The 25,333-nt window shown below is 41.4% G+C and overlaps 1 protein-coding gene across 4 annotated transcripts in view; it reads right to left on the reverse strand.

Annotated features, from left to right (window-relative positions):
- Window positions 1-2,086: 2,086 nt before the first annotated feature.
- Window positions 2,087-25,333, reverse strand: part of tox2 (TOX high mobility group box family member 2) — a 118,738-nt gene continuing 95,491 nt past the window's right edge. The window contains exons 5-10 of one of the 4 annotated variants that reach the window (XM_089010917.1): window positions 22,577-22,885; window positions 20,446-20,676; window positions 11,366-11,446; window positions 6,485-6,889; window positions 5,422-5,573; window positions 2,087-4,709 (exon numbers count right to left, since the gene is read on the reverse strand). In XM_089010917.1, the coding sequence (XP_088867043.1) occupies window positions 4,667-4,709; window positions 5,422-5,573; window positions 6,485-6,889; window positions 11,366-11,446; window positions 20,446-20,676; window positions 22,577-22,885 (1,221 nt within the window). In that variant the 3' untranslated portion in view covers window positions 2,087-4,666. Of the gene's footprint in view, window positions 4,713-5,421; window positions 5,574-6,484; window positions 6,890-11,365; window positions 11,447-20,445; window positions 20,677-22,576; window positions 22,886-25,333 lie in introns of all 4 variants that reach the window. The other 3 variants (XM_089010916.1, XM_089010920.1, XM_089010918.1) reach the window with 3 other exon arrangements.

Here is a 25,333-nt window from a genome sequence, read left to right on the forward strand (position 1 = left end):
TGAGAGGAAAAGGGGATTTCAGTCATTAGTGGCGAGTTGTTAACGAATGCAATTAGCGTGCTAATGAGCGATTGGAATGATCTGAATTGATGCTAATGCAGTGAAGAGTTTATCACGGTACCATTTTTAGCATTGCCATCAGGGCCTGGAAAGAAAAATAATATTATTCCATCAGAGAAGCCAGACGGATTCTCCTCTTTTATGGATTGAATTCTGATAGCATGGCAAACAACAACAGTTAGCCTTTCACTTTAAAACTGATACAATAAATGAAACACTTAAAATATACAGACGCTTCCCACTTTACGAACGAGATACGTTCCGAGCGGTCGTCGTAAGGCGAATTTGATCGTAATCTGCTTCAGTCAAACACTGAACGGGGAAGTATAAAACGCAGACGTTCTAAAATTCGTAAAATAAATTCACACCTACTGTAGTACGACGACATATATCCTTGGGTCTTCAGGAAACCATTACTGAAGCTGCTGGAACGTAATTCAGTAAATATGTGCCATTACTTTTTGTTATGTATCGCGTGCTCCTGAAACGTCAATTTGGAAGAGGGATTTCCGCCCCGCCCACATACTCTACGCAGCCAATCGTAAGCGAGTTCAGCGTATCGCGGCCTGAACTCATTGGCAACACTTTCAGCCTAGCCGGGCGATGACTGGTCAGCCCTGGTGTCCGTCGCGTAAAAATCCAGCCCTTGAAACCTCTCAGTTCGTGCGTGAGTGTCCGTAAAGCACAGCACGCACGCGAGCTCGGCCGCAAAAACGCGTGCAGTACAAAATCTAATTTACAGTACGGTATCTCTATCCAAACATTTTTCGACATACTGTACCCGCAAAAATGTTCGTCTGCACCGTAATGTCGTAACGTCGAATGTTCGTAAGTAGGGACGCGTCTGTATATTTTTGTAGAGACGCACACTTTTGGACAAACGGAACCTTATGCCTAAATCACGGTATTTTATAACAACTGAATTTGTAAAATTACCTTCTGCGTGTTTCAAACAACAATAGCATCAACTTTTGACAGTCGCTCAAACAGCTTGAAAATGGAAGATGATGAATTTTCCGTGCAGCCCATGAAGGAGGTTACGTCAAAAAAGAGACGTGAAACCACATGTATGTATATGCTTTGAACCTGTTACATCCTGTCTTATGGTACATTTTTTTTCACGCCTCGATGTAAGATGCAGCTGCAACAAATGCTGAAAAATCATATCAAGCATCACATAATTATTATCGTTTGGAAATTTGCTATTACCCGATGAGTAAAAAAAGAGCAGATTTAACAACGAGATTTATCAATGTCAGCCGGCTGTATTTTTGTCTACATGATGCTTTCACTGCAGGGGCATCAAAGTCGCAAGTTGAAAACTTATTACATACCCATGTGAACCAGAACGACTTTTTCACTTCTCATGCGTTAATTGAGAAGAAAAAAAACACTGAAATGATTTAAAGCCACAGAAGCATTTTGAAGTGCGCCATTTCAATATACTGTACAGTACATTAGTTACTGTTTGACCTCCATTGAACAAAATAATATGTCGGTATGAATAACCTGGATTCATATTTCCATCTTTGGGTGAAGCATGTAATAATAATGCCTTCTACTCGGTTGGCATTTGGAGATTTAACTCATTCACTGCCATTCACGAGTTTATTAAGGAATTTAATTTACGACGTAGAGCGCCATTCTTAAATTTGTTCTAGTTTTGTTGTTTTTTTTCCTGCTTGGGTGCCAATAAAGCGCTGGCCGAACCTCTGGCAATGTGTTATCCCTTCCACGAGGGGGCAGCATTTCCATTTTTTCCATGGTAGCACTTTGTTACAACTTCCGCTGTTGTTAAAGTGCTATATAAACCAATATGTATGCATTGCGTTGTATTTTGGACAGCTGCCCTCATTTCAGGCTCATATAACTCTAGACCCATATAATTGAGGAATTAACTCTTTCTGATGAAAGAAGACAGTTAAGGTTTCTTACGCAGCGTTGAATGTTTACTTAGTCCTAAAAGTCAATATTCTGCGGGTCCTGGAATTTGAGTGACAATGACAAAAAGCCCAGCACTGGAGTGGACACATTTTTGCACATATCTGGCAGACCACGTCAATTGTAGTAGATATATCTGAATCAAATAGTTCACAAGGTTAGTCAAGTATATACATGAAAACATGTCAGGCGATATGACCATTTTTCAACATTTTTTTTATTATCATCGTCTTCATAATGCAGGTTGGGAAAATAAAGAGAAGCATGGTGACAGAAAAGAGATGCTGCAGCAGCTACAAATCCAGAAAAGAAAGAAAAAGACACCTTTTGCTTAGAGCAGACCTCTGATCAGGGTGCATGAAAAAAAACAAAAATAAAATAAAAATGTCAATATACAATGAAAAAAAAACTTCAGCAACAAAATGTTTTAAAAAAGGGAATATAAAAAAACAACAATTTCGTTTCACAGGTGTAAAGATTTAACAAAATCAAACCTAACATAAAAACAAACAAAAAACTAAATATAATAAAAAACAGCATAAATTTCAAAACAAAAATAAAAGTTGCAAAATACCACAAAATGAAACAAAAGGTGAAATGCAAAGTAAAATATTAATCTAAAAATTTGAAGAAACAAAATAGAGCAAAAAATAAAAACAAACAAAATAATACAAAATTAATCAACATAAAATAAACATTAAAACAACAAAATAAAACAATGAAACTAATTTACCAGTAAAAAACAACAAACAAAAATACAACAAATAACGTATAAAAAAATAATGTTAAAACAAATTAAATAAAAAAAACAAATACAAAATAAAACAAAATAAAAACAAAGAAAAGAACACAACGCAAAATGAAAACAAAATGAAATCTATTTTTAAATAGGGAAAAAAAAGTAATTCAATTTGCTTATAAATAAATGACATTGACCATTTCAATTATTTATCATTTCTGACTTTACAAATAATATATCCACATTTGGCTTTTTTTGTCTTTATTTTTTCTTTCTCTTTTTTTTGTACAACTTAAAACGGTCAGGGGAATAAAAAAATCAGTAAAATGCATTTTATATCAATCATACAGGCAATAAAAATAAGACAAAACCTATCCAAAAAATAAAAAGGAAAGAAAATAAAAATACTGTCAATTCTAAAATTCACTTCACAGGAGACAAAATAAGTTTTTTTTTGTCATTTGAATTACTTGTGGCAATGCATTAAGGTATTATAATAATTATTATTATTTGTTCATTTTTATGTCCTTTCATATAATGAAATGTGTGTTGAATTCAGTTAAAAAAATCAAATAAAATAGACACACATCCACACTGGCTGTGTCTCCCTCTCTCTGTTTCTCTCTCTTTCAATGAGTTACATGTATTATTATTATTATTATTTTTAAAAACAAGGAACCCTATGTGGATTTCCTCATTTGATCCCATAAAAGTTGTATTTACAATCACACTGTGTGACAGCTCATAGGACCACCACGGGTCTTTAATATTTGAAAATAATGATTAAAATGTATGAAAAAAAATATAGACATGGTGGGTGGGGCGGACAATTTTCCTGTCTTAAAGGAGACGTATTATGCATTATTCCCACATTATAAAGTGGGTGGACCCCAAGACTGGAGAATTCTCAGTCTTTTAAAAAAATATAGATTTCATACGGATTTTGACAGCACATTTAATCGTACATTTCTTGTCATGTTCTGTAGACTCTTAAAACTGTTTTAAAAAGTTTAAAAGTTAACTAAATCCCATCCCGATGCCAATCCACTGAGTACACATAATTAATCCAACCTGAGCTAAAATGAATCCAATCAATTTAAAATTCAAAGTTGCCCAGCAAGCAGGTGAAGAAACAACCCATCTTTGTTTAACTCATTCACAAATGTATTCGGGGATTGAAAATATGACGTAGAATGCCATTCCTGAATTTGTTCCAATGTGCGCTCATGCTAATCTGCTACACAATTCTTGGAGATATTTGATGTAGGAGTGATTAATATGCAAATTAGCTCTTTTGTGACATCACAGTGCGGCAAACGTGCTTTAAGCGTTCACTCAGGCCCATTTTTGAAAATAGGCTAATCATTAAGAGTCAGTCAATCGTTTAATTTCACATTTGATGGGTGGACAGGCACCCAAATATTTGTATCTTACCATTAAAAAGTCAAATATGACAACAATACGTCCCCTTTAAGCAACAACAAACATAGAAGAGGAATTAAGTATCTTCTGAGAGCGGAGGTGGGGGCGGGGGAGCAAGGCAGAAATAAATAAAATGAGTAACAGCAACGACAACAAGAACAACGACAACAACAAAGTATCTAATTAAAGCTGGATGGGGTCCCTGAGGGGACAAAAGGACAAGCAGTAGACAACCCGTCCTCGCCTGCCATGAAGTGACCGGAAATGGGGGGATGGGGCCCTCGCGTAAGTGCTTATACTACATGAATCGGCCCCTACCTCCTCGACCCGTTCCGCCCCTTTGTCGGTCCCATCCCAAAAAGTCCCATCACGAGAGGAAACGATGGCGTGGAGCGACATGTTTGTATTTTTAAGTACACATATGTACACGTATGTAAGGGATTGGGAGAGAGGAGATGGTCGGTGGAGCCAATGGATCGCTGCTTTTGATGTCCCAGTCGTGGTTCAGGTGAGGTAGAGGGGCTTGTCCCTGCCTATCATGTTGCTGCTGCTGCAAACAAAATCATTATTAAAGGACAACCGACACCATTTTTTGTTGCCTAACTGACATCAGAAAAACATTATATAGCATCTAAAATACCCAAAACACGCAGGCTGATATTTTTAGTCAAATGCAAAACACCAATAAAAATGACTTAAATTGTCCCAAAACTACTTCAAAATGACTCAGGAAATGGCGAGTTTCAGAAGGTCCCGCCCCCTTGTTCGTGACGTCACGCCAGGACGTCTTGCTTTGCTCTAGAACCAAAACAATTGCTTCAGATTCCGAGAAGATGCTTTCTTGTTACTCATCCGGTTATGAATATGATTCAAATAGTTCTGAAGAGGAAAGCATAAATGTTTGCAATCGATTAAAGAAGTTATTCAGTCTCATTTTGAGGCGTCTGGAGTCCAATGTAGCATCCCAGAAAATGCACAAGATGGCGCCCAAGCTCCGTTGGAAATGGGCTGATTTGTCTGCTGGGAATTTGTGTCAACTAGTATCAAATAGTAGTCTTGGTGCGACACATGATTCACCATCGCGTTATTTATGGTTTTTCCTTCTAATTTCAACATGAACACGGATCAACACGAAGTCTTTAGACCCAAAAATTATTAAAGAAACGGCATTAATCATAGTGTAATCAGAGTAAAAATCGAGGAAGTCACTTTCATAGCATCCTGCATCCTCCCACACAGTGTTGCCCCTTTGCACTGACCTGCAGTGGTTGCCGCACTCCCGGTTGCAGTATTCTCCATCCCATTCGTGGCCAGGAGCAACTCCCGGACCCGGACCCGGACCACCAGACCCTCCTGGAGACTGCGGTCCCCCAATACTCTTTTGATACTCGGACTGGAGGTGGGGAAAGCCCTAAGGAAGGAGGAACTTTGTGAATAAGAGACATTTTTAGGTAGAACCCGAGGGATAACACATTTCTCCATTGTGGGACTATTAAAGGCTGATTCAGATTCTGATTCTGATTAATCTGTCAGATTAATTTGCAGATTTGTGACTGCTGATTTATTTTTTATGCCTTACATCAAACAAAGATAAAACATTGCTAATACAATTCGCAGAATTTTGTAGATACTGTATTTCTCTCAAGCCAAATACTGGAGAACATAGTGCAAATACTGTAGGTCAAAGTTATTGGCTTCTACCTGTATTTCATATGTTGTTTGTTTCTTTTTTGTTGGACCAAAATACACATTTTATTTTTAAAAACAATTGGCCAATTAACTCATTCACTGCCAGGCGTGCAATAATGTGTCAACTCCACTGCCAGGGTTTTTGTCATTGTCACTCAAATTCCAGAACCCACAGAATATTGAGTTTTCGGACTACATAAACATTCAATACAGCGTTAGAAACCATAGACTCTCTTCTTTCATCAACATTAAAAAGTTAATTCCTAAATTATATTGATCTGGAGTTATATGAGCTTGAAATGGGTGCGGCTGTCCAAAATACAAATAATAGTACATCCATATTGGTTTATATAGCGCTTTCACAATAGCTGAAGCTGGAACAAAGCGCTGACATGGGAAAAATGGAAATGCTGCCCCTTTTTGGAAAAGAAAAAAACATTGCCAGAGGTCTGACCAGCGTTTTATCGGCACCCAAGATAACACAAAACCCGAACAAATTCGGAAATGGCGCTCGACGTCATATTTTCAATTCCGGAAAAAAAATCGTAAATGGCAGTGAATGAGTTAATTGAAAAAAAACTAATGATGTCACGCTCAAGTTTTATGAACTTCCAGCGAGAAAGGGAATGTTACCTGCTGGCCCGGAGGTGGGGAGTGAAGGGTGGCCTGAAGGCCCATCTGGTGAGAGATGATTGGCTGGGACTGGACCTGCTGCATGCGGATTGGCTGCAGCGAGCTCTGGTGCAGGGACAACTGCTGGTGGGGGTGAAGCGGGGGACTTATTTGGAAGGAGGAGGGCGGAGAGGCACTAATGCTGGGCAGCATCTGCGATTGGCTGAGTGTCTGCGAGAGGGCGTGGCGAGGGGCGTGGCCGGCGTAGCTCTGCAGGTCGGCGAGGGGGAAGGCCCCCGGTCCCAGGTAGGGGGACGAAGGCTGGGGAGGAGGCGGCACGCTGTACAGGGAGGGGTTGGTGGGGAGCATGTGAGGGGACGCTTGGCTTGTTTGGGCACTTTTGGGCTCCACGGGGTCGTTGTATGTCTGTGGAGGACAATAACAGTCGCTTGCTTTCATTCGTCACTAGTACAAGTCATCGCTTCTGAGTAGTACATGCGTCATTTGTATGAGCTGCTGCACTGTCTGTGTTTAAGGTTTGTGACGGCTATGCTAATTTATGTCAGACGGTCGATACTGATTGTGTGCTTATGCACATTAGTAAAAATATTACGTTATTTCATGCTTAGAGTAGTAAACATATTATGTTATTGCATGTTTAGTTTAGTCTACATCACAGGTGTCAAAGTCAAGGCCCGCGGGCCAAATCCGGCCCTCCACATCATTTTTTTCGGCCCGCGAAAGCAAATCAAACTTGTTAAATTCCATGATGATTGCTAAAATCTGAGCCAAAATTTCATATTTTTGGATGTCAACCACAATAAAAGTCATTATTCTTGACTTCAGATTTGAAAACGAGTTATTCATTAATTTGCTGTGTGCTCTATATGTAATATTTGAAGGGATTTAAACATTCTAATGGGTTCCCCAAATTGATAACGGCCCTCAAGAGGAAACCATAACTACAATGTGGCCCGCGGCAAAAAAATGACTTGTTCTCCTTTTGTTTCACTAGAATAAAGTAGCTTTTTGTCCACCATCTATCGTCCTCGCTGGTATTTCATCACAGAACTTCGTTGAACACCGAACCAGATGAGAAACAAGAATTAGAACCGAAGAGATACCTCATCTTACGAACGCTTTAGTTTACGATCTTTTCAGCTAAGAACATTAAATTCACAAGAATATAATCTCGGCGTACAAACTACTTTTCGGCAAACGAACCAAACAACACGGAGGGCCATGATGGCTGGTGTACTACTTTTTAGCGGAAGAACATCAAACCACACGGTCGAACAGTGCCACGGTGGCTGGCAGGACTAGTTTTCATCACCCCTTTCCGTGAGTGCAGAAGTGGTTTGTTATCGAGAATACTTTTGCTATTATGGGAGCGAAAAAGACCCCACACAGGCTAGTGTTCAGCCGAAGAGGACACAAAACAAAATTACGGTCGAGCAGAAGGAGATCATTGAGAAACACGAACGGAATTTCATCTGTGCTGTATGTCATGCATATTAGATAATAAAGCTGACTTTGACTTATATATATATATATATATACATCCATCCAACAAATTGGTGAAAATGATAACATAGCTAGGCATTGCTAAAAAGCTTGAATGAATGACACACAAACACTCCTGGCAAATGTGTGTCAAGTCTTCTCTATTCCTTCAAACCTTTTATATATATTGTGTGTGTGTGTGTGCGTGTGTGTGTGTGTGTGTGTGTGTGTGTGTGTGTGTGTGTGTGTGTGTGTGTGACATACAAGCGCTCCTTCTCATTAAATGTCAAATGGGGGAGAGTGATATACACCCTAGACTCTCTTCCCTCGGAATAATCAATGCAGAGGGTTGAAGGAATGGATGGATGGAAGGATGGAGAGGTGATCGCAGAGCCAAATGGAAAATGAAATAGTGACTTAAGAAATATTGCGGCAGGGATTTTTACTTAAAAGAGGATTGGTCATTCAATCGATTTCCAATTTATCCAAGCAAAATTATCCAAGGCTCAAAGTCATTTTTAAACCGGTGATGGTGAAAAGCTTTTTCTCTCTGGTTTCCTAGAATAAGAAAGTAGTTAGCGACATTTGTTGATGAAACATTAAAAAAAAGGCAACAGGTGCACGGCGAGGATGCGCAGTCACGATTACCTCCATATCCACTTACAGTCAAAAGACTCTTTTCTCTTCTTTTCAATCATCTCGCCCTCTGATTGGCTGACAAAGTTTTTATTTTTGACTGGCAATTTTCTCAATGTATAGCGTCAATCAAGGCATAATTGTGCTTCGACAAGCGGCTTTGAGCCCAAAAGCGCACCCACTGTTAAGAGGCTGATGAATGAACTATTCATGCCTCAATCAAGGTGCTTGTTTCGGGATGAAGAGGTGGGGCTTATTATGCAAATGTAACTTGGAGTCGTGTTTGAAAAGAAAACAATGAGGAGGAACGATTGCCATTTGGAAAAAAAAGTCTGAAAATATTACAGGAGGAAGCCACACGTGCGTACGCAGACAAAGAAAATGCGTAATGTGGCATGTGATTATTTTTGTAACAATAAAAAAGTCAAATCTATCTATCTATCTATCTATCTATCTATCTATCTATCTATCTATCTTGCTAGCTAGCTCGCTAGCTAACCAGCTAGATAGTGTCATGATCTGGTTGGCGACCAACGGGGGGCGCTGTCGTCCCCGCCTGCACCTGCACAGGTGCTGGTCGTCCCGATCAGATTGGCGAACAGCGGGTAGCGACGTCAGCCCTGTCGGCAGCCTCGCAGGTGCTGGTCGTTATAATCAATGACACTTAAAGGACACCTGGCACGATCATCCAGTGCCGATTCATTGTTTGTTTGCTGCTTGGTTGCAGCATGCATCGTGTACGTGTTTGTTTAACCTTGGCGGGCTTTTACTTTTGGTCTTCTTTTGCTACTTTGTATTTTTTCCATTCAGATCATTTTGATGTTTTACATTTTGTTCCTGCTGACTTTATTTTAATACAATTTGTCAAACAACCTCCTGCTCCCTCCTGCCTGCTTTTTGGGATCCGAACCCGCCATCACCACCTCGCAAAAACGTGACAGAATGAATCGGTCAACTATCGGATCCCGCAGGTACATCGGACCCGTCTCATTACCACCCCGTGCCTGACCATGCTACGTCCACGTTAGCGCAAGCCTCGTCGCGTTTGAATTGCGTCACTCGACGAGCCGCAACGTCCACGTAAACGTCCGGCCGAGACCTCCGTCCAGGGTGACACTGGGTGACTGGCATTGCACGCCCACGTCCAGCCACGCTGTCGTCGTGCATGACGAATTGAGTCTCATCCACGACGAGCCGTGCAACGTCCGCGTCAACGTCAGTCCGAGACCCCACTCACCGCTGGATCCCGGAGCGGCTCTGGACCCGTCTCGTTCCCCCGGAGCCGGGCAGTTCACGCCCACGTCGGCGTCCGGCCGAGACCTGGTCCCATACGGCCGTACGGGGTGCCATTCTGCGCCTGGCAGTCGACGTCCACGCAGAGCCATGCGCCGTCGCGTGAACGTGCGAGAGGGATCGCACTCACGCCCACGACGATCCGTGCCGCGTCTTCGTCCACCCCAGGCCGAGTCCCGTTCCCATCAGGCCGCCGCCCGTCGTATGCTGGAGAGGCAGCGGTTGCCCTCTCCACCGACCGTTCCCTGGCGGGTGGACCTTTTGGGAGACTGTTGGGACTTCTGGAAGCAGCCCCTTGAAGGGGGGGTACTGTCATGATCTGGTTGGCGACCAACGGGGGGCGCTGTCGTCCCCGCCTGCACCTGCACAGGTGCTGGTCGTCCCGATCAGATTGGCGAACAGCGGGTAGCGACGTCAGCCCTGTCGGCAGCCTCGCAGGTGCTGGTCGTTATAATCAATGACACTTAAAGGACACCTGGCACGATCATCCAGTGCCGATTCATTGTTTGTTTGCTGCTTGGTTGCAGCATGCATTGTGTACGTGTTTGTTTAACCTTGGCGGACTTTTACACTTGGTTTTCTTTTGCTACTTTGTATTTTTTCCATTCAGATCATTTTGATGTTTTACATTTTGTTACTGCTGACCTTTATTTTAATACAATTTGTCAAACAACCTCCTGCTCCCTCCTGCCTGCTTTTTGGGATCCGAACCCGCCATCACCACCTCGCAAACCGTGACAGATAGCTATCTATCTTTCTATCCAGCCTAACTTGCTGTCTATCTTTCTCGCTAACTCACCTGCTAACTTGCTGTCTGTGTGCGTGTGTGTGCGCGTGTGCGCGTGTGCGCGTGTGCGCGTGTGCGCGTGTGCGCGTGTGCGCGTGTGCGCGTGTGCGCGTGTGCGCGTGTGCGCGTGTGCGCGTGTGCGCGTGTGCGCGTGTGCGCGTGTGCGCGTGTGTGCGTGCGTGTGTGCGTGTGTGCGTGTGTGTGTGCGTGTGTGTGTGTGTGTGTGTGTGTGTGTGTGTGTGTGTGTGTGTGTGTGTGTGTGTGTGTGTGTGTGTGTGTGTGTGTGTGTGTGTGTGTGTGTGTGTGTGTGTGTTATCATGGTCAGGATATTGAATTAAAATAAATAGCTCATTTGATAAGTCATAATTACCATTATTGATTTTGAAAATGACAGAACAAAATGACATGTTTGTATCGGTTGATGTTCGTGGTTTTAATTGATTACTTATTCACATTATTGTGAGGAGAAAATTGGAGAAAGACAGTCTTATTTTCTGGACTCAAGTACATTGAGGGGACAGCATACACAAATACAAATAGAAAATGCTTCCTCTTCCTTCCCGTGGTCTAATTTATCATCCTTTATATCACCGCTGACCCATGTATATCAAAGACATGACCTCTAGATCCACATACAAGTACACACACACACACACACACACGGCACACACACACACAGTTACCTTGGAAACGAGACTGGCTCTGTAGGCAGCCAAGGCTTTCAGGTACTCCTTTTTAGCTGCCTCTGTTTTCCTCTTGTAGTTCTGGGAGAACAAACAACAAGAATGACAGCTGGTTACAAAGTGAGCACACATCACGAAGTCAACACACGTATGATATTACTTATGTATCACAATGCTACATTTGGTTGAACGATTCTGCTGTCCTGTTCACAAAGTAACCAGCTAACTAGCTAACCAAATAACTGGCTCATCAAATCAACTGGTTTGACAATTTACTCAAAAATTGACTCGCAGTCACTTATTGGTAGCAACTCACTTGCTAGCCTCCTAGCTCACGAAACTATTGCCGAGCTGACTTTTAAAATGTCTGACTATCAAAATGGCTAACTGGGTAAGGAACCCACTTGTCAAAGGTTAAACTAGCGAACTAAATAAATACATAAATTGGTGGAGGGGCTTAGGGAGGGGCTTGACACATTTCTGACGGGGAGATAGCACCCCTGAGCTTGGTTATAGTGCCGGGTATGGCCCATTACACACTTGTCAAGAAACACTCTCGTGTAATCCAACATTATAAAGACAAAGATGAGTCTGCGCCAATAATTGCCGATCCAGCCTTAAAACATAACTTCGGTCAGGAAATAGTTTATTTTGAATGTACCTCTGTCACGTTTCCGTTTGCGACCAACGGGTGGCGCTGTAAGGCAGCGACACAGGTGTTGATCGTTTTAATCAGTGGCAGTTAACAGGGACTCCCGGCACGACCATTCGGTGTCGGGTTATTACTTGTTTCACCCTGCTAGGTTTGTTTCATCATGTCATGGTTTTGTTTGCTACTTTGGACCTTTTTGTTCTGATGTCTTTGTTGTTTGAGATTTTGTTCCTGCTGACTTTATTGCATACAATTTGTCAATTACACCCTGCTCTTCCCTCCTGCCTGCATTTTTGGAGTCCACCACCACCACTACGTTGACCACTTCGGACGTTCCACAGAATAGTTTTTAACGTTTATTAAAAAAGTTAAAGGCCACGAAACAAGAATGTTGCATCTTTGTCGGGGGTTTTTTTCCGCCCAAAATATGACCTGATCGTGCATAAACATATGGTAAAAAATATGCCATCTCACAGTTTAGGTTTTTATTGTTATTTATTCGTTTCAACCCATGTCACCTTGAGGGCTTTGTACCACTTGTACACAGCTCGGCTAGTCTTCAGTAAAATCGAACGCGTATGAAGATTTTGGCTCGGAAACACTAAAAACTGCCCAGGTAACAAGCTAACTGACTCACTATCTGACGACATACAGTAAATCTTCAAAGTTCCTCACCTCCTCCATATAGTATGTCGTCTCGGCGGAAGTCGAATAAATCAGGAGGGCCATGGTATGAAATCAGCATTTAGTGTAAATATTTCTCGGTTTATTTATCTAGCTATCCAGATATCTAGCTAGCTTTCTCTGTAGCTAGCTATTTGCTATCTAGCTGGCTGGCCAGCTATTTAGCTACCTATCTATTAGCTATATGGCTATCTGGCTATCTGACTGGCTATCTGGCTGGTTAGCTATTAATTATCCATTGGCTAGCTAGCTAGCTTTCTATCTACTTGAGTTATTTCCGGGTTGACTGAACGCTGGCGCATGTGGCTGCCGCTGCTCACCAACAGAAAAACTTATACTGTGACTGTAAAGTGACCTTGACAGTTTTCAACGGCGCTTATAAATGAAATGTATTATTATTATGTCTTACAAAATGGTTGACATAACATTAGCAAATCAAAAGACATTTGCACCCAAATCTCATTTTTTTTCAGTGTGGTTTCATGAAGTGAGGTTGTCATGGCTAAGTAGTAATCCTGTGTGCAGCGGGGGCCGTTATTTTCTTTCCAGGAGGTGGTCTCGAAAAAACATTAAGCATTCATTCGCTTACGACAGCACATGTCGTGTCGGCTGTCGGCCACTACTAACACAGAAACAAACACGTACAGACACACTCAAGTAAAGCAGGTGGACGCAATCACCCGCCCAAAACAGCTGATGTTTATCCTTTCACTCAGCTCGATTTTTACCTTCCACGATAAAAGGCCATTAAGACGGTTTTTGAGAAGTAATTGAATTAAACCTTTAATGCTTTTCGCCGTCTCCAAAAATGATGACTCAAATGACATAATGAATATATAAGTATGAATATATTTTCACACTTTAATTTTGACGGATTAATTTGTATATTTTATTCACCCATACAAACAGGATAAATGTCAATATAGCATAATCACTACTAGATCGAGCAAGCTAGCTATTTGCTATCTATTATCTCTAGCTCAAGCTATCTATCTATTAGCTCTAGCTAGGTAGCTATTAGCTAGCTAGCTAGCTTTCTGTCTATTTGAGTTACGTCTGGGTTGAGTGAACGCTGGCGTGTGTGGCTGCCGTTGCTCACCCACAGAAAAACTGATCCTCTGACTATAAAGTGACCTTGAGAGTTTTGAAAGCCGCTTATAAATGAAATGTATAAGTACTAGTATACTGGTTCAGTATCATAGCAACAATGTTGTGAGCATGCAAATCTAGTCAACTTGATTGGGCTCTGACAGTGATGTAGCACAGGACATATTTCCCATTGTGCTACCGCTAGCGTTAGCACTCATGCGATGGCTCAATTTTGTTCATTCAAGTTAACTCATTCACTGCCATTTTCAAATTTATTTGGAATTTGATGTAAAGCGCCATTCCCGAATTTGTTCGGGTTTTTGTTTTTTTCTTGCAGGGGGTGCTGATCAAGCGCTGGACAGACCTCTGGCAAAGGTCTTCCCTTCCATGAGGGGGCAGCATTTGCCTTTTGTCCATGTTAGCACTTTGTTCCAATTTCAGCTGTTGTTAAAGCGTTATATAAAGCAATATGTATGTATTGCATTGTATTCTGAACAGCCGCCCTCATTTCAAGCTCATATAACTCCAGACCCATATAATTTAGGAATTAACTATTTTTTATGATGAAATAAGAGAGTCTAAGATTTCTTACTCTGTATTGAATGTTTATGTCGTCCTAAAACTCAATATTCGGTGAGTACTGAAATTTGAGTGAAAATGACAAAAACCCTGGCACTGGAGTAGACACATTTTTGGACATCATCTGACAGTGAATGAGTTAATGAGCAGGCATAATGTGTCAATTTCTGGCTTAGATGTAAGTGACAGTCTAAATCTGCAGGTGGACCGTCGCAGCCACTGAAAATGAACGTCTCGTCCGACTCCCAGCAGCTTTCCTTTCAAATTAATTTCAACAGCGTGAACGATTTGCAAAGTGATGCTGACATTTTATTGAATACATCACTCCTGCCTAAGGATGTGTAATTACCACAAAAAGAGTAGCTTCATTAGCTAATGTCGGAAGGTGGCAGGTCAGCGCGAATGAAAGCCGCAAGAGGCAAACGTACGGCAGCGTCGCCAGCCCCCGACGCAGAGGTGCGGCGCTCGAATTAGCCTCTTAATTGTAGCTTAATGAAATGCGCTTGTTTGATAAGCACTTAATTACAGGAGACAATAACGTTGCACCCTGTTGACAGCCAGCTGAGTGATGAGCCGTGGGCGTGAAGAAGAAATCATCTCAGCTGACGATGAAAGCTATGATGAACAGGCCCTCGCGCACTCTTTTCCTTGGCCATCAACAAGTGACACAGAAAAACACGAAGGACTCATTTGGAGAAATTCTCGATTTGGGGAAAATTCATCTCTCTCTCTCTCTCTCTCTCTCTCTCTCTCTCTCTCTCTCTCTCTCTCTCTCTCTCTCTCTCTCTCTCTCTCTCTCTCTCTCTCTCTCTCTGACTCTCTCTCTCTTGCCTTTTGAACAGCCGCCCTCATTTCAAGCTCATATAACTCCAGACCCATATAATTTAGGAATTAACTCTTTTTTTCTGATGAAAGAAGCAAGTCTAAGGTTTCTTACGCTGCATTGAATCTTTATGTCCTCTGTCTCCCTCTCTCTCTTTCTCTGTCCCTCTCTTTCTCTCACACACACTCTCTCCCTCCCTCTCTCTCTCTTTCTAATTCTCTCTTTCTGTCCCTCTCTCTCCCTCTCCCCCATCTCTCTCCCCTCTCTCTCTCACACACGCATTCTCCCTCTCCCTCTCTCTCTCACTGTCTTTCTCATTCCCTCTTTCTGTCTCTCCCTCTCTCTCTTTCTCTCGCTCTCTCTCTCTCTCTCTTTTCCTCTCTGACTCTCTCTCTCTCTCTCTCTCTCTCTCTCTCTCTCTCTCTCTCTCTCTCTCTCTCTCTCTCTCTCTCTCTCTCTCTCTCTCTCTCTCTCTCTCTCTGACTCTCTCTCTCTTGCCTTTTGAACAGCCGCCCTCATTTCAAGCTCATATAACTCCAGACCCATATAATTTAGGAATTAACTCTTTTTTTCTGATGAAAGAAGCAAGTCTAAGGTTTCTTACGCTGCATTGAATCTTTATGTAGTCCTAAACCTCTGTGTATATATACGTATATCTATATGCCTGTGAATATTCTGTGGGTGCTGCAATTTGAGTGACAATGACAAAAACCCTGGCACTGGAGTGGACACATTTTTGCACATGTCAGGCAGTGAATGAGCAAATTAATTTATTGTCCGAACTGCATTATCCTCACTAGGGGCGCAGAGTTTGGTGCAGCCTATCCCAGGCGTCTTCGGACACTAAGCGGGGACACCCTGAACCGGTTGCCAGCCAATCGCAGTACACACAGACACAAACAACCATGTGTGCTCACACTCATACTTAGGGAGAATTTGAAGCATTCAATCAGCCTGCCATGCATGTTTTCATAATGTGGGACAAAACCACAGGACCTGAAGAAAACCCACGCGGGCCGGACCAGGTCTTGAACTGACGACCTGAATGAAATAATATTAACTCATTCACTGCCAGAAGGAAAAAAAAGCAAAAACAAGATAAAAAACCCAAACGTTTTTTTATCTGCACCCAAAACAAAAGAAAGTGGTTGTGTGGTTTCTGGGGGGCGACTTTAAAAGTGACGTAACCTTGAGGACAAAAACAACCCCAATAATGCATTCATCTCACACTGCAAAAAGCCTCGGGGAATTAATAAGAAGAGAAGATGGTGTTTTTAAGAACAAAACATAAACATGCTTAGAAGAAAGCTCAAGGACAACATTGTCGACTACACAATCACAAAGAGAAAAAAAGCCACAACAAAGAAACTTTTGTCACGTTAAATGAAACTAACAGCCCACTACAGCTAATTGGAAAGTGCTGTTAATACAGAGCAATTGAAAGTGTCCTTGAACGCACCATCCTGCTACATCAGAAGTGAATGGTGCTGATTTAATTATTGACTCACTGTGTTTAAATTCATTATAGTACACATTAAATCCTTCAAACGTCATATAAAACATATATTTTATTGATAATTATTGTGTTTTTTCCTATATAACTCAAAATTTTTAACAGTATGGGACTTTAAAGTCAACCTTGAGGGACACCAAATTGGGCTTTCTGTGGTAGCTTTCAGATGAGCATTGTTTCATTCCTTAACGCATTCCCAAATTTATTCGGGAATTGAAGAGCATGACGTGGAGCGCCATTCCTGAATTTGTTCGGGTTTTGATTTTTCTTGCGGGGGTGCCGATAAAGCGCTGGTAAGACCTCTGGCAATGTTTTCCCCTCCCACATTGGGGCAGCATTTCCCTTTTTTTCAATGTTAGCGCTTTCTTCCCCAGCTTTAGTTGTTGTTAAAGCGCTATATAAACCAGTATTGCATTGTATTTTGGACAGATGCGCTCATTCAAGCTCATATAACTCCAGACCCATATAACTTAGGAATTAACTCTTTTTTCCCTGATGAAAGAAGAGAGTCTAAGGTTTCTAATGCTGTATTGAATGTTTATGCAGTCCTCAAACTCAACATTCTGTGGTTTCTGCAGTTTGAGTCAAAAATGACAAAAACCCTGGCACTGGAGTGGACACATTTTTGCACATCATATGGCAGTGAATGAGTTAATCTCTCTTATGGAACTAATGACTATTTATCCATCTATCCATTTCTCCCTCTGTTCATCTCCCCTTTTCTGAATTCAATAAAGACCATTTGTAGGTACTGTATTGGTTTTTAGCTTTTACGGGTCATGCTATAATCATTTTTCATGTTAATTTGCTGTCACATCATTTTTTTGTAGTCAATTCGAATTATTTTCACCGTTCGTTCTAGAAAGAGATCAAACACAGCAATGAGGGACAAAGCATTTTCTCACCAGAATAAAAGCATTAGCATTACAACAAGGATGAAAGTGAGAAATAAGTAAACAACCTCCCCCCCCCCCACCAGCCCACTTTGTTTAGCTTTCTTTTACTCGGTAGCACCATGAATGTTTTTGGAAGCATCTGGCATGGAGAAAGGTAAAGCAAGGCAACAAACAATAACATTTCAACAGAAAATGTCCTTGAAGGCAAACCAAGGACGCGGATGCAATTGCTAATCGCATATTCCCCCCCTCCCCGCCGTGATCAAATCACCCAGCAACACATATAAATAAAAGGACAGGAAATGAAGGGATTCACATTCAGGGGTGTCAGACACCCAAATGAAGATTCATGGCGAGGAGAAGAGGTGGAGGCGGCAAGAATTAACTGGGAATAAAAGCGACAGACAACCTCCAAAGTCCGGCGCCTCGAGTCTGTTCAGTTATAAACAAACACACAGTCAACTTGAGGCCTTTTGTCAGCCGGGGGAGGCCTTTTACTCAAACTACAAAATATCCATTACATTTTCATTTCAGTGAGCATCAAATGGGCTAACCGTATTTTCTGGTGTATAAGGTGCACCGGAGTATAAGGTGCACTCCTAATGAATAGTGTAGTTTCAAACTTTTTTCCATATATAAGGCGTACTGGACTATAAGGTGCACCTTCAATGAATGAAAAAAAACTGGATATTTGGGAGTGTGGCAGAATACCAAACAGTTCTGCTAAAAGGCGAACAAGACGAGCAGAAGGGACTGTATATACCTACTTGAATTCACATGCAACCATGGAGTCTTGCAGGCATACCGGCGGCTTATACTTAAACTGGAGTATAAGGCGCACCCGCAATGAATGGTGTGTTTTCATTCCCCCCCCCCCCATATTTAAGGACGATAAGGCGCACCTTCAATGAATCAAAAACAGTTTTCCAAATACAGTAAAGTCTCGTTATATCAATATTCTCGGGAGTCGGAAAAAATATCGATATAACCGGACTATCGATATATCCGATCCTGTGGCATGTACATTTTCTCCTTGCGTTCAGAGAAATAGGATCGTAATAAGCAGTACTATCGATATAACCGATATCGATATAACAAGACTTTACTGTACAATATATAAATAGATAAAAGTTTTCTAAATACAGCGATACCTCGGTTTACGAACCCCTTGGCTTACGATCTTTTCGGTTTACGAACGGTAAATATATGAAAATTTAACCTTGGCATACAAACTATTTTTCGGGATACACACAGAGCACCACAATGAGCGAGGTGTTGTTCGCGAACGAGCCCGTTCTCCTAACAAGAAAATGGCAGCCGACTTGGTTTTGTCTTCTATTCCCCGCTCCCAGTCTTCGGTTAAAGCCATGTGATTGGTCAAGAACGCAGCAGTGAGGGGAAGTGGTTTAAACATTAAAGAGACAGGTAGACGACAGAGAAAGAGTGAGAATATGGATTCAACTTTGATAGTTCAAAGGCAGAGTGTTGACTGCAAGGTTAAAATATCCCATCAATCAGGCTCCACAAATAACCATAATATTCCTCAAGATGGTGAAAGAAGAAGGCTACGTTCCTCATCAAGTGTTTAATGCTGAGGAAACCGGCCACTCCATTCCATCAAGCTATCAACGACCATCACAAAGGTAAATAAAATGAATTTATTAGACAGTACCGTTTATTTCTTTAATTTTAATACCATGGCACATTTATTATACATAAAATAAGGTATATTTTAGTTTTAAGGCTTAGAAAATTAGAAAGTAGAAAATTATGTTTTATGGGGACCTGGGAACTGATTATTCTCATTTTAATGGTTTCCTGTGGGAAATTATTTTTTGGGATACACACTTTTCGTCTTACACACTCTGTCTGGGAACTAATTAAGTTCGTAAGCCAAGGTATCACTGTACATAACCTGATTTTCATTTTTCTTTATAATTTTTGACTTTTCTGGCGTGTTTTATTGGCACTGCTTTTGTGGCTTTACTTGAGAGTTGTATCAACTAAATTTTATGTGCTCAAGATTCCATGCTTAAGGGCTTGAATTATGTTTTATGATGAATCATCAAAGTTTACTGCCATTTATTTCGGCCATTCTAGAAATGGGCGAAATAATCATCATATGATTGCTGACAACTAGATTTCCAATTTCGTACCTATCATCAGTCCTGATACTTTTTTATGGGTGTACTCATCATGCACGGTTCAAAATTTGGCCATCCAGGCAATGGCCAAAAAGGCAAACGTTCAGCCTGTTTTTTTTTTTTCTTTTTTTGTGGATCTGCTCATGATACACATTGCGAACGATTTTCAAGTGGCAAAAACCTTTGTGCTTTAGTGGTTTACTCATTCACTACGAGACATGCAAAAATGTGTCCACTCCAGTGCCAGGGTTTTTGTCATCGTCACTCGAATTCCAGGACCTACAGAATATTGCGTTTTAGGACTACATAAAACATAGCCTTTCTTCTCTCAACAGAAAAAAATATTAATTCCTAAATTATAATAATCTGGAGTTATATGAGTTTGAAATGGGGGCGGCTGTCAAAAATACAACGCAATACACACATATTGGTTTATATAGCGCTTTAACAACAGCTGAAGCTGGAACAAAGCGCTAACATGGAAAAATGCCAGATGCCATGGCCAGCACTTTATCGGCATCCAAGCATGAAAAAAACGAACACATTCGGGAATGGCGCTCTACGTTATAATTTCAATTGTCAAATACATTTGTGAATGGCAGTGAATGAGTTAAATTCTCAAAGTAAATGTGTGTTTTATAAGTCATCCAACCTACAATGACAAAAACAAGTGCCGCTTCCTTGTTCCAAGACAACGTACCTGTTTCTGCTCCTCTCCGAGCCCGTCCCACATGGAAGCCACAATCTTGGACACGTCACCAAATGTGGCGTTTGGATTCTGCCCCTTGATGGCCGCTTGGGTGTCCCGGAAAAATAGCGCATACGCAGACACTGGCTTGGTTGGTTCATTGGGGTCCTTCTTCTTCTTTTTCTTTTGCGGTTTGGGTTTGGGCTTCATCATCTCGGAAGATGGTCGTTTTTCACCAGTCATCTAGAAGAAGAAAAAAAAAACAGAAAAACAAAGCTTTTGAGATCACAGTTTTCATCATCCATGTTGTGTAGAACTCTGAAGAGAATGATGCCAAACCCATTAAATCTTTTTCTACAAGTTACAAAAAAAGAGCAACAGGAATTTTAAATAACTTGATGGATCTACTCCAGCTTTGATGCTGGTCTCATAGAGGAAGTGGAGAGTGCAAATGGAATGAATGACTTTCTGATGGAGACAGTGAGAGAGAGATGCTAATTTTTATTCGCACATGCAGAGAAAAGAGAAATATTCTGAGTTTGTTTGGTTTAACAGTGTGAAGAACGCCAAGCGCTTGTTTGCATCACTCCATGTATGTGAAGCTTAGTGTGTTTCTGTGATGAAAACAAAGCACATTCGCTCACACCTGTTGTTGGCCAAGATGCAATTTATCACAACCGTCTTGCAATTTAGCACTCAAATGAATGGAGAGAAAAAAAGAAAAATGCATACTCTGAGGTAGCCTGCGGTACATTTCAAAATCGTCGTCGGGGTTTAATAAGATAGCAAAGGGATTTGCGTTATATATCAATCCATTTTTCTTAGCTGGAGTCTATCCCGGCTTCTTTTTTTATATAAGAGAAGCAGTATGTAAGAGAAGTATCTCACCAACCAATCAACCATTCAGCTATGCATTAATCCATTTTTATACTACCGTATGTTCCGGCGCACCAGAGTATAAAGCGCACTGTACTCCGGCTGACACTGTCGCGGCTTGGAATTGAAGCGGATTCACATGGGACAGGAAATTTCTTTTCATCAATGGATGCTACAGCTTTATGTTTGCTTTCAATAATTAGCTTGTAGCAGACGTGCACATTTCATCATCACGTCCGTGATCCATTGGTGAAAAGGATGCTTTGATCCTCTATTCTTTCATGTAGAACTGCTTCACACAATAAAGAGGGTGCAGAAAGTGCTTAAAATTGAAGTCTTTGTGTTGTCATATTATTTTTTTTTGTTCTTTTGACTTCAAGATGGCGCTCCGAGTGGCTGCCTTTCCAGCAGCTCCTGTATCTTGTTTTTCTACTTCTTCCTTTCCTTTCCTCTTTCTTTTATAACTTTGCTGCTGTGAAATATAAATGTCTCCACTGCGAGACTAATAAAGGCTAATCCAATCTAATCCAATCAAATGTGCTGCACGGAATGACACCATATGCAACTTCAATATTCTCAATATTCAATATATCTCATACGCATCCACCTTCTTTTTACAAACATACCATGATCACCAAGTAGCGATTCCACCAGTGAGACATTTTGTCGTAAAGAGCAAACATTTTTTTCCCTGCTTGCTTTGAATTACAGATCGTTGCGGCATCCGGAGAAATGCAGTAAGACTATATAAATTGAAGTTGATAGTTGAAAATCATTTCATCTCGAACTGCTTCATGTCACAAAGAAGGTACACTAAGTGCTGAAGAATGAATGACTCTGTGTCTTTGTGTTGTCATATTATGTGTTTTCCCCCCCCCAAGATGGCGGCGCGTGAACACGCAGCGGCTCCTCTCTCTCCCGGAAAATTGGCATTTTCGTGTTTATTATGTTTGTCAAAGTCATTATAAGTGCCTTGCACGCTGGGTCAGAGAGCACAGGAATTATAATTGTGTAAAAATAATTGTGCTGTATGTCATGCAGATTAGCATATTTGACAACAAAGCTGACTTGGACTTGACTTGAAAATTGAATAGGTGAGATTGCCCGGTTTTAACGATGTTAGAAAATAAGTAACGTCTGGTTAACTTGACCTTTATTTATTCATTGGACAGATCCAATCTGCCTTCAACACCCTTCACAAAACAACGAATTAAACAAAAAGTCCTCACGCCATCTTTCGACTGGCTACCGTTAGCCACGTCAGTACCTTTGAATGAGGATCAGTCTCCTCCTCCTGATTAGAGCTGGAGGGGGAGGGTGTGGCCGATTTACTTCCGGGAGGCGAGGGAGAACCGTGGGAAAGCGAGCTCCGTCCAAGCTGAGGATTCAGCTGGGACAGCGCGCTCATTGGGTTGGATCGTATGGGAGGCGAGCGGTTAATCAGGGGGTGGTTACGGGCGGGGTCGTAACGAACGCCATCCGGGTGGTGGTGCTGCTGGTGGTGGTGGTGGTGATGGTGTTGTTGCTGTTGTTGTTGGAGGTGATGGTGGTGGCGGTGAAAAGCCATCTCGTGCATCTGGGGTGAGAGAAGAAGTCCAGTTTTACCACAGTGTCATCTTCTCTGCAGCCCAAGAATATGCAAATGCCAATCAGCCAAATATGCAAATAGACGAGGTGATGGCGTTTGTTACTCTGAGAGAGGCGAGATGATGAATTTGATCAAATAATGGGAGTGGACAGAGGGAAGAAACCTCTCATTATGTTACTGTAAGTGTTTCACTGAACAAAGGTTGTGAGGGGGGGGGATAAGGTGATTCATGTCATTTTTCTACTTCTTTCATAAATTTGCCGCTGTGAAAGGTACATTTCTCCACTGCGAGACGAATAAAGGTAAATCCAATCCAATCCAATCCAATAGAATGACTCATGTTCTTTTGGAAGCAATGAAAATTGTAATCATTGAGACACTCATCCAGTGGTGGGACGTCAGGGCCTGCAAGGCCTTCTCTGCTGGCCTAAAAATATCTCAATCACAGACTAATGTGAATTATATTTTGTCCATGAATTCTTATGAAATGGTCAATTTCCTTTCATTGCTTTTCCCGTGTTGGGCTACTCCCAGATGTGTGTTTTCGTATTTAAACATTTAACCAATCACATTTCAGCCATCATTTGTTACCAGGATCAGAAATCTACCTGGACGCCTTCACAATTAGTTCTGCGGGCCCTGTCACATCAAATGTGTCGATCAAACCGGTCCTTTCACCAATCAGAGTTCGAGTTGGCAACCCAAGGCCTGCTCGTCAGAGTTTTCGCAAATTATGATTGGCTCGCCATATGATTGGCGAGTTACTAGCCAATCATAGTATCACGAGACGCTAGTGATAAGCACATACTGGCCAAAGCTAGCACACTGTATCTGTAGCGAGTGTTTTTGCGTTGATTTAATGGCGGTTTTGTCAACCTACAATGTCTGAAGGAGGAGAAGAACTGGATTTGGTTGCAGATATACTGTTAGTCATTTTAAAGACGGACTTTTCAAGAATAAAGATGGACATCATTAAGAAAGGTTGGACAGTTCCGAAGCTAGCAAAAAATATTATTAATATTATTGCAATATTTGCTATCATGAATAGCATCATGAATCCACACGTTCATAGTAAACATTTGAATAGTTTAATGACCGCATTTCTTAAGTTTCTTTAAGTCACAACTTATTTCCTGGCCAACTGCATCCTCCAGTGGACGTGTAGTAAATCACACCACACTCAAGGCTATGGAGTGATTCAGACATAGCACTACTGAAGGCCGAGGAGTGACATGCATGGCACTAACTCGATGTTAACCAGCAGTGGTTTGAGATTTCTGTATGAATGTTTAGTTTCATACCCGTGCATATTTTCACACTTAAATAATATATCACACATTAGTGCCGCAGCTGGAAAAGATCCAATTGAAAGGGCCGTGGCTTGTATGATATCTTGAGAAACACGAGCAGAGGTTTGGAGATGAAGGCTCTGTAATCATAATAGGCTTCTAGCGGAATGCCTGAGTTAAAAAAAAAAAAAAAGCATGAGGCTCCAACTCATCATTTTCTGTGCTTGCCGCCAGGAACAAAGACATTCCTTTTGCATTTTGAATAACTTCAAATCATAATTCAACACACTTTTTTTCAATTTTTTACCATGGTGAAATAGCCTCATGAAAGTAAGTGAATAAAAGAGTAAAAGGGAGGAGTAGGAAATAGAAACCCATTAATTTTCCATTTTTCACGGGCTTGCTCTTTATGGGTCCTCACAAGCCAAGAAGCGTTGAAAAACCAATTAATCAAACATGAATGGCCAATCGTAGCTTCTGCGCTTCTATTTCCATAGCAACAGCCTCCGTGTGCACACAGAGAAAAAAAACTGTCACCCTTTAATGGGAGTCACCATGTTTAATGTAAACAACAAGAAGATCTCCTACTTGCGAAGAGAACAAACCGGCATTACAGCAAATTCACAGAGGCCGTAATTGTTCTTTTCATCGCCGTCTTCATCAAGCGTGTTTGACGTCAGATTATATTGAATTACCCTGACTAGTTTTTTCCATGTAGAAAGCAGAACAAACCCGTTCACTGTGCTGTGAATCAGACATTTTTTTTCTCCCCTCCCCCTGCCATCATGTTAGTTCTCATAGCTCACAGCATTCACTGTTTTTACATTCAAGTTGAGAGTCGTTCCCTACCACTAATGAAGCCGTTAGTTGTCATGGAACTAAAAAAAAAAAAAAAACTGTGTGCGTGTGTGTGTGTGTGTATTACAAGTTGCTGGTTCAAATACGGAAATGATTCAGAATGCAAGAACCGCATACAGCTGCATTTTAAACTTCCCTGTGAGCATCAGCTTTACAGATGCCACATACAGGGATGCATCGGGGAAATTAAATCGTGGATTTTTCTGTTGAATATGTCACTTTTTTGATGCGGAGAACAAGGTCACATATTGTCATTTTTATGATTGGCTGCATAGCGTCATTGCATCAT

The sequence above is a fragment of the Hippocampus bargibanti genome, linkage group LG12, assembly GCF_051943395.1.
Source record: "Hippocampus bargibanti isolate YZ-2025 linkage group LG12, ASM5194339v1, whole genome shotgun sequence".
Lineage (NCBI taxonomy): Eukaryota > Metazoa > Chordata > Actinopteri > Syngnathiformes > Syngnathidae > Hippocampus > Hippocampus bargibanti.